Here is a 13334-nt window from a genome sequence, read left to right on the forward strand (position 1 = left end):
TTCTGGAAGAATCACTGAAGCCTATCAATTGTGTTTTGTTTTGGTTTGTTTTTTTTTTTACAGAGGTTTTGGATTTCCATTCATTCATTGCCGCAATTTTCTCCCTGCCCACTCCTCCCCACCAGCTTGCTTCCCCCTCCGAAGAGAGAAAAAAAGAAAAAGAAATTCCTTCATTAGTATACAATTCCCACGTCCCTTTCCCCCCTGCCCCCACTCCAAGTACACTTCTCTATGCAATCTTAATTCTGGATTCCTGTGCTAACCATGATACTCAATCATAATCTCTTCTAATCTGTTCTTTCCTTTTGCATTGTCATGCAGCGATATTTACTACCCTGAATCTCACCATTGTCAGAAATAGAATAAGTACAAATAAATGAAGATGCTTCAATGTAAATATTTTTGTGTGTGTCTAATAGAATTTTTCTGTGTTCAGATAGAAATAGAAAGGTTTTCATTTGGGTTGAAATCCATGGATTTATTTTTATATTTACAATTTTCTGGGGTATTGTGTTGACTCATTTCATGTACTAGCTAGACTAAGTTAGTTTCCTGTAAAAGAGAAAATGTTATAGTAAAGATTATATAGAAGGGCAAGAAATCTCATATTGTGAGCTGCTTGGCCCGGGGTGATGGGGAGAATGGATGCTGCTCCTGAACTGGATCTTATGAATCTGCAGTTAATAGGCACCAAGGATCTCAGGCAGCTTTAGAGCCTGCATAGTCTTGTCAGTTCTCTGTGTCAGTCCTTGTCTCTTAACTCTTGTCCCCATTATTAACTTAGTTCCATTATAACTTAGTTCAATTACAACTATGAAGTATAATATTTATCTTTTCCTTGAACATTTTAATGGATTTTCCCCTCTATGTACTTTATATTGAATTTTTAGAGTAAAGAACAACATTAGTTTTAGGGTCAAGCCCTCATGATAACCAAGTAATAGTCTGATTCATACCTTCGCATGTATAGTATTACAAACACAAGTGTCTGAAAGAAATTCCTGAAGAGGACTCTTATTTGTTTAGCACTGGCCCAGCTATTATTCTTACCTTGTTCTCAGTAAAAGCGGTGACTGTGTTGAACCCAGTTTCTTCTTCCCATGAGAGCCATGCCTTCCTTCTGGCCAGAAGGAGTGCACCTGATCCCAGCTGTGAGGGGGTCCCTGAGGTACTCAGGCGATGGCCATGTGGGTTTCCTGAACAGATAAACAGATGCTTCAAACAGCTGGCACCTAGACCAACACGGCCTGGTGCCCGTAGTCTGACTATTGCAGTCTCAAAAAATTGCTCTCTTGGTTTCCCTGTAGTAATGGAGGTCAGCACAGGATAAGAGGCTTCCATTGTCCCTCCCCAACTCCTAAATACATGATCAGACTGCATGTCTATCCAGGTATCCTTCTCATAGCATCAAAGGGGAGATCAGGGACTCTTTTTTTTGTACTGACTCTGATGGTTATTCAGTTATTCTAGGTTTTTATAGAGGTTGAACAACATCTCCTTAAAATTTCATATTCAACTAGGACCTTTGAATGTTTACCTTATTTAGAAAGGGGTGTTTACATAGGTGAGAGACCTTGAGATGTCATCATCCTAAACATAGAGTGGGCTCTAAGTGAGTGTTGTCTTTGTAATAAAAAGGGATTGTAGCACAGCTTTTTGCCACTCGGCCACCAGAGCTCCCTTGAAATGGCACAACCACTCTGTTCTCTTTTCTTTCTCTCCCTCCCCCCCTTGTTGTGTATGGTCTAATCAGATCCGACAGGCACAGGAGAAGATTGCATCTCCTTCTCCAGCATGGCATCTGGTGGATTTGAACCACGAACCTTTGTGATTGCAGCACAACTTCTTACCACTAGGCCACTCGAGCTCCCTTGTCTTTGTAATAAAAAGGAATGGGAGATTTGGAAATAGGACATAGGATGAGTAAAGCAAAGTGACAACGAAGCAGAGATTGATTGATACATCTGTAAGCAAAAGAAAGCCAAAGAGGCAAACACTGCGCTCTAGGAGACCTCTTTCTCAGAGCCCTCAAGAGGACCACATTCTATAAGTAATTGCACTCTAGAATTGTAATAGAATAAATATTTGTTTCACAAGCCCCAGGGAATTGGTATAGTTGAGTTCTCTAGAAGGAGACCCTGAAAAGAGAATTCTTGTTCGACTCCTGTGATTGGTTGAGGAATTGATTGGAGAAAAGGCCAAGGCCAATGAGAGGAACTGGGCAGGTCAAGGATGTGGTCTCATCTGGACAAACCTCAGCCTGTCGTCACAGGGATGTTCTGGAGCACAAAATACACAGCAGAACTTGTTGCCACTTATGTTAATGGGGCCAGTTTTTTAGTCGTCAGCCAGTTATTGACTGTGGAATACCAGGGTGAGATAAGGAGGGTACTTTAGCATGTGGAGGAGCCTTTGTAGCATAGCAGCTAACCACGTGGATGTGAAGCAAAGGCTGCTGTATTGAACTCACCAGTTACTTGATATGCTAGAGAAATATATGGCAGTCTGCTTCCATAAAGGTTTACAACTTTGGATACCCTGTGGAACAGTTCCACTCGGTTCACTACTGTCATTCTATTAGACTTGACCTCATGAAGTAGGTTTGGTTTTAGTTTTTAATAGAGAGGCGAGTTCTGAGTGCATCTGAGAAGCATAAGCAGCTATTATTCATAAAAGCTAAGGCAAAGATACATGGACTTGATGAAAGGATCTGTGTTGGGATATGTCAGCATCTATTTCACTGAAAGTTATTTCCTAACCCAAATTAAAAGACAGGGAATAAAAAAAAATAACAAAATAGATGGCAAAGGAGACTTGAAAGCTGCTTTTTAATTCAGAGAAGCCAAAATGAAGGTCAGAAATTATGAAGAGCACTTACCAGAAGATTTCAGAGGGCAGCTTGAGAAGACAAAGCATCCTAACAAAATGTGCAAAAACCTTAAAAATAAAACCTAACAAGGAAGACCATGCTTAACATTTCTCAAAGTGAAAGAATTGAAGGACAAATTGAGGCCTTGAGTTGCAATTCCTTGGATAAAATCTTGAATGATGCAAAAACCATCCACAGAAGATGGGATGAGTGTACTCAGTCACATCAAAAACAGTACCATTTCAAGTAACAGCATGTATCTAAGAACCTATAGTACTGAGCAAGAAGTCCAAACTGCACTGAATGCATTGGCAAAAAGTAAGCCTTCAGGGATTGGTGGAATACCACTCCAAGTGTTTTAGCAAACAGTTGCAGCCTTAGAGTGATCACCAGTATATACCAAGAAATTTGGAACATAGCTTCTAGGCCAACAGACTGGAAGAGATCCATATTTCTTCTTGATTCAAGGAAAGGTGATCAAATTGAATATGGAAAATACAACATGCCCCTGGGAACTCTATGAACTTTGATGCATGTCGATAGTTATAGAAAGACTTCAGGCCTTTTGTTTGCTATGAGTCGTGCTTGACTCGAAGACTATCAACAACAACAACAAAATCACATATAAGTAAAACCTTACTGAAGATTATGAAACTGTTTCTGAACAGTGCATTGCAAGAAACTTCTAGAACTTCAAGCTTGGTTCAGAACAGGACATGGAACAAGAGGCCTCAGATGGTGACTTGTGTTTTATTGACTATGCAAAGGTGGTCAACTGTGTGGATCATCATAAATCATGGATGACATTGAGAAGCATGAGAATTGCAGAAAACTTACTAGTCCTCATGTGAAATCTGTACATAGACCAAGAAGCAGTTGTCTAAAACGAATAAAAGAATATTGCTTATTTTAAAATTAGGAATGGTGGGTTGTTAGGCTTAAGGGTTATATCCTTTCTCCAAACCTACTTAAGCTTTGTGCTGGACAAGTAATTTGAGAAACTGGACTATTAGAGGAAGAATGTGGCATGTAGATTGGAGGAAGACTCAGCAGCAGCCAGTGGTATGGAGATGACACAAGTTGGGCTTTCAGGGAAAAACAAAAAACAAAAACAAAAACAACAAAACAACACTTACTGAAAAAGATCAAACATCAGTATGGGTCATTTCAACATCAAACAAACAAAAATCTTCATCACTAGACCAATTTTTTCTAGGCAACATTGTAGTTGAGAAAAGATTGAAGTTGTCAACAATTTCATTTTACTTGGATCCACAATCAATACTCCTGGAAGCGGCAGTCAAAGAATCAAAAGATGTGCTGCTTTGAGAAAATTTTCTACCAAGAACCCCTTTAAGGGGTTAATGACTAAAGATATTTGTTTAAAGAATATGGTGTCCTTTATCCAAGCCATACTATTTTCAATTGCTTCATATGTGTTTGAAAGTTAGACAATGAATCAGGATGACAGAAGATTAGAAACCTTTGAACTGTGTTGTTGAAGAGTGTTGAATATACCCCACAGGCTGCCAAAAAAACAAATGAAAATGTTTTTGAGGAAGTGCAACTAAGGTGCTGTTTGGAGGCAAAGATAGTTAAACTTCGGAAATGTTGCTAAGAAGGGCTCATTCTTGGAAAATAACATCATGCTTGGAAAAGTAGGGGATAGAGAAAGACAAGACGACCCTGGAAGACTCTCTGCTGATACAGTGACTGCTACAGTTGGCTTTAAAAAAGTATCTCAGATTGTGAAGATAGTACATTAAAGTGCACAATTTCTATCTCTTGTTCATAGTACTATGAGTTGTGTCTAACTCTATGGCACCTAAAAGTAGTCCAAATCATGTGAAGTTACAGAATTGGTGCTGAACCATAGTGAGTGGCAAGTAACAACCACAAGAGAGCATAATTAGTATAGCAGGACACTCCTCCATCCCCAGTAAAGGAGACTGTGCTGTAGAATATATCAGTGTTTACCATTTGCCCATTTATCAGTTGGAAAGGGATAGAATACAAAATAAGTATAGGAATTCAGCTATAGAAGCTCATTGAGACAACCAAGGCAGTTAAAGATCAGAAAGATTCTTGCTGGAGACTTGGCCAATTCCTTAAAACTGTTTAGGGCTTCATACTCTATAGAATGAGGAATTTCTTAAGGTAGCAGACATAAGTAAGAAATACTTGTAACTTAAAGGAAGTATATGGGCAATGCTATTGAATTGCTTTTTTCATCTATTACTAGCAAAAAAGAATTAAAAATCAGAAATTAGAAATGTAATTTATGCTGGCACAATAGGATATTTTATGTCATAACTATGAAAGTGCTATATCAATTACCATCCATCTCATCTTGAGGTCACCAGGATGTGTAGAGAAAGCAAGCATTTTTAATGGCCTCTGCCCTGTTAACATAGTTACATCTTAGAATATCATGTGCCCTATCTGCACTTTCCCTGGAAATAAAACATGCATGTAAAATTAAATTAACTGGCTAGTTTAGGTTGAGTTCTCAGTGTACCTACTTGGAATGTCTGCCCAAATCAAAACCGGTTTTTGAGGCCACAACAATGGCATCACAAATCCAACAAATTGGTTTCAGACTTTTTCCTAAAGTAATTGAGAATAAAAAAAAATGTATTGTTCAAGGTTCCTCATTATATCCTCATATTTTCTTTAGTTTGTGCTTAATTTGCTTAGAAATGCAGTTAGGATGGAAATGAGCCATGCAGCAGGGGCTTGAGAAAGCCAACGGAGCAAGCTCGGGTGCCTGCTAGCTTTCATTAACTGTGGCAACTGCACTGTTGAATCAAGGTCAAGGAGCTGCCCCATTTCACCTGGGGTAGCTGGAGAGAGGAGAGCTTGATTACAGTCTGGGGAGCACCACACATCGGGACACATCTTCAAGGATATTTACTATCAAAACTCCATTTTTGAAAAATGTTAAAAAGCACATGGCTCTTTGAGATGACCTTACTTTTCAATCCTGCTTGATGCTTTCAAACTATGGTGTTGGGATAGAATATACTGTGTAATTCTGGATGAATAAACAAACTGGTCTTAAAAAGAAGTACAGCTTCATTTCTTTAGAAATGTAGAGGGCAAGACGGTCTTACTTTGGCCCTCGGGAAAGACTAATATGGTGTTTGGTGGATGGTCTATGAAAATGAGAGGATCCTTTTGTGTGATGGATTGACGCAATAGCTGCGGCAGTCCCCAGTGGACTCAAACAGCCAGATGAGTGTGGAGATGATGCAGGACCACACAGTGCTCCATCTTATTATAGCTAAGGGCACCATGTGTTGATGGCAACTAGATGGCAAATATAATAATGACTATTTCCTTCAAGTTTATTCCATCTCAAGACTGTGTATGACAATAGAGTTAGGATGAACCAAATGCCCAATCAGAGGAGAAATTGAGGAAATTAACTACCAGAATCTATGTTGCTGATGACTCATTTCTTTAAGCAATCCTTCTGTCTCTCCTCATCCATCAATGACTTTTATCCTCTCATATTATGCCTGTTGTTGGTTTTTAATTCATGCTAACTGTAGAGTCTTAAGGTCATGGACTTAAGAATGGGACCAGAGAGCAAGAAAACTTAAAAGTAGCTTTATTAAGGGAGCTCATGGGCGAGGTTCCTTGATCTGGAAAGGAAGTCTGAGGAAGTTATACTTAGGGTGTATTTGGGTAAGATTTTATAGCAGGCCCTTCAGGGAGGGGGAAGGGGAGAGCGTGACATTCCATTGTGGTTTATGGCTCATTCCTTATTCCTCCCTGCCTAACACTAACTCTGTATACAACAGAACAAGATGGTGCTCAGTTCTGTATCTTCCTCATAATTGGTTGTGGGTTAGACTGTGGTGATTATAGGGTTTTTATTATCTGATTTTCCAAAGTAGATTACCATCTCTTTGTTCCTTGTCTATCTTAGTCTAGAAAGCTTGTGCACCATGAATGACCGAGCTGTTCTTAATAATATTAGTACCATGTCTTTCAGCATCTTAGTGGCATGTAACCGTGCTATATAATCAACACATAGATAAGAGTTGACAGAGTTCTACAAACTCGATTTTTCTTTTCTCTTTTGTGGTTACGGGGGCTGAAAGTCTGATGTTCAGGTGTCACAGGGTGCTGCCATCTCTGAATTCTCTAGTGAATAATCTTTTCTTAAGTCTTTAGCTTCTGATGTGATTTCCCGTTAAGTCACTTCCAACCCCAAGTGACCTTATGTGATAGGGTTTTCTAGGCTATAAATATTGGTGGGAGCAGATTATCAGTCTTTTCCCCCTGAAGAGTGGCCGGTGTGTTTAAACCCTGACTTCTTCTTATCAAAGGAATGCTTAACCATTGTACCACCAGGATTCCTACAAATTCTGATAGCCTAGACATTCATTAGCTTCAGACAGTATCACTGCAACCTTTGCCTACATCTTCCTTCTGTGTCTGTTTCTTCTCTTTATAACGACGCTAGGCATATTAGATTGAAGCCTACCTTTCTTTTTTTAATTTAAATTTTATACTGGTTTATATACAAAGTTCATAAAATTGATATATGTTGTTTTTCACACTGGAGCTTTCCCCTTTCGTTTACCCATCCTTTCTTCCACACATCAAATTGTGTGACCCTATGATTACACACCTTCTCCCCTCCTTGGATCCTCATACTCGTTCTACAATAATGGTCTTATACAGTATTTGTCCTTATGAGACTGAGTTCATTCTACATAATGTTCTTCAGTTTCTTGCAAGTTAGGCAGTAATTTACAAAATCATTGCTCCTGCGTGCTGCATAGTATTCCACTGTGTGAATGTACCATACACTTCTTTATGGTGGCCTCAGGTTAACTGATACCATCTACAAAGACCATATTTCTAAGCAGGGTTGCATTCACAGGTAAGGGGAGCAGGGACTTCAGCATACCTTTTTTTGGAGACCCTGTTCCACTCTTGGCACATAGTGTCATCACAGTCTTAAGAATTGACTTCCCTGGAGTCCAGACTAATGCTAACACTGGAAGGGTAGACCTGCTCTAGGGCTTCCAGGGCTGGACAGCTGCAGACAGCCTCAGCTCTGTCCTGCCGGTGGCTGATGGATACAAACCAACAACATTTTGCTTAGCAGGTAAATTCTTGAACTGCTGTGCCACCAGGGCTCCTAATTATCTGATGGAGAGAGGAAAAATGATGACAGTCATTAGAGAACCTGAGTCTAAATTTAGTTTTTATACTGCAATAAAAATGAAGAGAAACGGAAAACTTGAGGGGCAAAAATCTGTTAAATAATGCTAAAAGTGACTTCCTGTTGTGTCTGGAGAAAAGCAAAGACCAGTTATGTAATAACATTTTATTTTTAGGAAGCTATTGGATCTAATTTAAAGCATGTTATTTGGTATGGCTTGGGGAAGAGCTCACAATTAATCACTGCAGTTAAGGACTCCTGAATGGTACAGTGAGGCCTACCACCCAGGGATGCTTAAGAGAAGGCTGGCCCAGCAAGCAGTAGGTGCTATTGGGAGAGGTCTCACTGTGATTATATCCAGCTTGCAGGTAACACTCACCTGATATGTAGTTCTTCCGGTGCCCGTAGATGCAACACATTAGGCCAGTGTCATTGTTAGCGGTCTTTAGTTGACTCCAACTCATAGCAACCCCGTGTACAACAATTGAAACCTTACCTAGCCCTCTGCCATCCTCACAACTTCCATCATGTGGAGGCCTATTGGTGCAGTCATGGTGTCGCTCCATCCTATTGACGATCCGACTCTCCTTTGCCACACTTAACCTTTCTCACTATGATAACGCCTTCCAAGAATTGACTCCTCATAACATGCCAAAAGGATGTGTGATGGTCGCATTCTCCTGGTCTTTGAGGAGCCGTGTTGATAGTGATTAGTTATGAGTCTGGCTAGAATTTTCACCTTCAAGAGGAGAATAATGGAATGTGATACCTTTCCCAGAATATCTTTAGAACATTTTGATGATTAAGAATATTTGAAGAGTAAAGTGTTTTATAGAGAAGTGGACTCCTCATTCAGAAGTATTTTCCAATTGTACAATATGATGAAAGTAATCTCATTGAACTTCACATGGAAAAAATATTAAAATGGCAGAATACACACATGATACATACATACGTACTCATCATTCATGGTTTTTCATTTCTTCCATGGTAATTGATGTCTTCAGTTTTGACTCCTTTTACTTTGAAGACAGTAAGTTCCTCGTGAAGCTTGATTTTTTTACCTTGACACTTAACACCAGTTAAAACTGACCAGTAATGACTGGTGGAACAAGATTGGAATAGTCTTGAATTTCTTTAATTTCGTGGATCACAATGGTGCCTGTGAGAAGAATTATGGAGGGAAGTCCTTCAATCATAAACTTGGAAGAGGCCTAGTGAGCCCTCTCAGAAGCCTGATGCCAGAGTTCATTCATGTTAAGATTGTGGAGAGTGACTCTCATTCAAGGAGGCATCGTCACCATCATTTTTGAGTGGGGCATAATTATTTCTGACTCTGCTGGTCCAGAGATTTAGTTTTATATGCAACATCCATGCTCTCATTCTTTGCTAAGAGGGTGATGATGTCTTATTTCTAGCAAGACATTGAGCTGTCATTTTCTCTGTTCAGGTTAATGTTCATATACATTTAAAAAAGTTGGAGCCATTCTGACTTCAGTTTATCAGCCAATGTCTAAACTAGGAAGAAGAATTTTAAAGCCCCTTTTCTAAACTACATGGATAAAGTATGCTCTGTGCAACAATTTCTAAAGTCACCTAGGAAGTTCATCCTGTAATGCTCTTCCATTGGATACACCTGGAAATCAACATAGACCGTAATGAGAACAAACCCAAACAAGTCTTGCTCAGGAAACTTGATATACTCACCTAATACTGGCCTACCATTAGTCTTGTCTTCTCAAATGGTTCCCTGCAGGAATGGCTTGGAGGAACAGAGAATATTTGTTTTTATGAGTGGAAGGTGAGGGTATTATGGCAAATGTTCAATGAGACTTTGCACATAAAACCACTCAGAAACTTGTCAAAAATGCAGCACACACGTATGTGATGATGCTTTTCTCAGAAGAATTACACTGTGGCACCAGAGAAAGTGTGAAGTCTGGGACTTATGGCTACATCTTCATTCATAGTGACTCAGAGCTGTGGTCTGAGGACATACTGTCTTTGACACTACGTGACTTTGATTCTTCAGTGAAATGGTGACATGCTTAAAAAGTCTGGAAAAATGAGATCCTAACACACACTTTTATAATTTTATAATTAATATAAATTTTATAATTAGCTTCTATTTGTCAATATCAGTGTGTTTCTAAGTAATTTTTCACTTAATCTGAGTCTTTATTAGTCTTGAATTTTTTTTTTTGTTAGCTTGTTTTGTTTTGTCCTTTATCAAGTCTCTGCAAAGTTAGAAAAACAAAGTATGATAGGCACTTTAATAAAGCCAGGGAGAAGGGGATACCTTGAGACTGGAAATGATTGTACTGAGGTCATAATTGGCCATCTCAAGTCACCATGGCATCCATTTCTCAAAAGGTACTGAATGTCATGAGGGATTGTACTACCAGAACTGGCAGTTCATACTGCCAATTAGTTGTGATATGTAGTCCCAGATATTAGTAAGGCTGGAATTAATTACCAAGTGATCATTTGCATCTGAATTTCAATCTGGAGTTGTTGAATTTCAATCTGGAGTTGTTGTCAGATGCTCAGATCCCTAGGTGGGTATTCTGAGTATCATCTAGGTCAATAATGTAAAGGAAGATTTATTCCCAAACAAAAGTAGGGCACAGGTTCTTCTTTGCATTTCATTGCCCCATCTAGCAGTGGAAACTGCTTTACAGATGTCATCATAAAGGTCAGTCATGTCAGGGTGAAGAGGAAAATGGGTACCAGGTGAAGCCGACCAGTGCTCAGTGTGAGAGCGTATCCGGCAGGTGGAGGATACAGGGAGGTCTGAGACTCTCGGCCCTTGGCTAGGACTGCTAAAGGTCTGCTGTGTGTTTGGCTCAGGGTGATTTAGTTACTGCAAGATCTGTCATAATTTTGTAATGTTCTGCTCTTTGAAACTAGCTACCCTTGTTTACTAGCTCTTATTATAGGCTCTAGGGAGCTCTGTTGGCCTAGTGGCTGGAAACTGCACTGCAATCCCCAAGACACATGGTTCCAGGCCACCAGCTGCTCAGTGGGAGAAGGATGGACAATATCCTCCCATGCGATTAATTGCCTCTGAAAACCCGTCAGAGGGTCAGCTATAGGTTGTTTCCAACTCAACAGTACATGACATTATAGGTTCTGGTAGCCTAGTGGACCAGCAACTGTGCTGCCAGCTTAGAGGCAGGCAGTTCAAATAAACTAGGAGAGGGAAAAAATGGACAGTCTCCTCCTGTGCCATCAAATCAACTACTGCTCTTAGCGACCTTATGCACAACATCTCTGAAGCCCACACTGTCCTGAGCTGGTCTCACAGGCTCTGACACACCTACCCCAGTTACTCAGGTTACTGTGTAAACCCATCTCATGCAGGGTCTTCCTCTCCTGAGCTGTCCCTCCACGTTTCCGAACATGGTATCCTTCTCCAAGTATTGTTTCCTCCTGGCCACGTGCCCAAAGTATGTAAGAGGGAGCCTCAAAATCCTTACTTTCAACCTCTCTGGAAAGCAGTTTGGCACTTCCTCAAAAAGCTGAACATAGTAATTCCATATGACCCAGCTATTCCACTGCTTGGATTGATTGCCATCGAGTCGAGCACAACTCATAGTGACACTATGAACAAAAGGCCTGAAAAAGCCTTTCTATATCTATCATCATTTATCAACGTTCATAGTTTCCAGTTGCATGTTATTTAGGAAGTGGATGCCACTCCTGCTTCCAAGCTTGGAATATACCCCAAGAAAATGAGAACAGAGATACAAATGGAGACTTGTACACCAATGTTCATAGCAGTGTTATTCACCATCACAAGAAATGGAAACAACCCAGATGTCCAACCACAATCAAATGGATTGAGAAATTACAGTCCATTTACACGATGAAATACTACGTGACACTCAGGAGCAATGGTTTTATAAATCACTACTTAACTTTGGAGGCACTGGAGAGCATTATACTGATTGAACTAACTCGGTCACATGAGGACAAATACCTTATAAAACCATTATTGTAGAACGAGTATGATGATCTATTGGGGGGGCATATGCAAGGGGGAGGGGTTGGTGTGTGAGATGTAGTTAATTATAGGGTTGCACAATCTGATGGGTGGAGGAAGGAGTACGTGAAGGAAATTGGAAAGATCAGGTGTGAAAAACAATGAAAACAACCTAAGTACCCATCAACAAATGAATGGATAGAGACACAATATTCACACAATGGAATACTATGCTACAATGAAAAACAAGGAACTCATGAAATATTATACAAATTGGGTGACCCTAGAGGACATTATGCTGAGTGAAGTATCTCAGTCACAAAAGGACAAATACTGCATGGTGCCACTGTTGTAAAACAGAACTGACATAGGGGTTGGGTGGAGACTGATGGGATAAATTATGTATACTGCATTGAAACAGATGAGGGAGAGAACTGTTTGAAAAGGATATATGATTAGGTATTACTGTCATTACAGGAGTCCAAAATGAAGGCTGCATAGTGGAGTGGAATTGATTGTATAACAATGATGGAATTATTATTTTACTTTTCAAAGAGAAGAGCAAACTGGAGGGGAGGGTTGGACAGGGAGAAAAATGCAACAATTATTGAATGGAAATCCAAAGTCTCTGTAAATTTTCATTAAAATTAATAATAATAATAAAGTTAAATTGAAAATATGAAAAAACCCACAATGCATACAAACTTTGTTAATCTACTCTAAGTATGCTGCTGTACATAGGGTTTTCAAAGGCCAGTCATATTTCAGAAGTGGATGGCCAATCCTTCTTCCTAGTGTGTCTTAATTTGCATGTTTACTGTTAGAAGAATATCTGACAGACAAGTATTTTTACCTAGCAGGTGAAGGACACTTCCCTTACAGATTATTAACCACCAATACATTCACTGCCACCCACCGCAGCAAGCATTTGTGACTTGTCTCTATTCTTTCCCTGCTACCTCCCCCTTCAGCTACCTGGTCAAACCCTCCCTTCCCCAGCCACCTCTCCATATGAACACCAGTCACTTCTGTGATGCACCATGTACTGGTAGTGGTTTCTCACTGTTGTCCACCTCTTGCTTAGGAAGATGTAAGTCCAAATCCTAAATACCAACTGCAGATAAAGATTTTTGCTTGAGGCTGTACTAAGGAAGATCCAGGCCACAAGGACTGTAGTCTTCAATATGGACTGAAGCTCAACATCAAGAAGACAAAAATTCTCACCACTGAGCCAATTGGCAGCACTGTATTAGATAGAGAAGAGATGGAGGTTGTTAACAATTACAGCTTGCTCAGGT

General features: G+C 39.9%; 1 protein-coding gene across 1 annotated transcript in view; it reads left to right on the top strand.

Moving 5' to 3' along the window:
• The first annotated feature begins 2232 nt into the window (after positions 1–2232).
• The window catches only part of DSCAM (Down syndrome cell adhesion molecule), an 845501-nt gene continuing 834399 nt past the window's right edge, over positions 2233–13334 (top strand). The window contains exon 1 of the mRNA XM_006886768.1: positions 2233–2374. Coding sequence (XP_006886830.1) covers positions 2233–2374 — 142 coding nt within the window. The remainder of the gene's footprint in view (positions 2375–13334) is intronic.

The sequence above is a fragment of the Elephantulus edwardii genome, unplaced genomic scaffold, assembly GCF_000299155.1.
Source record: "Elephantulus edwardii isolate Elephantulus edwardi_28Jun2011 unplaced genomic scaffold, EleEdw1.0 scaffold00051, whole genome shotgun sequence".
In the NCBI taxonomy this organism is placed as follows: domain Eukaryota; kingdom Metazoa; phylum Chordata; class Mammalia; order Macroscelidea; family Macroscelididae; genus Elephantulus; species Elephantulus edwardii.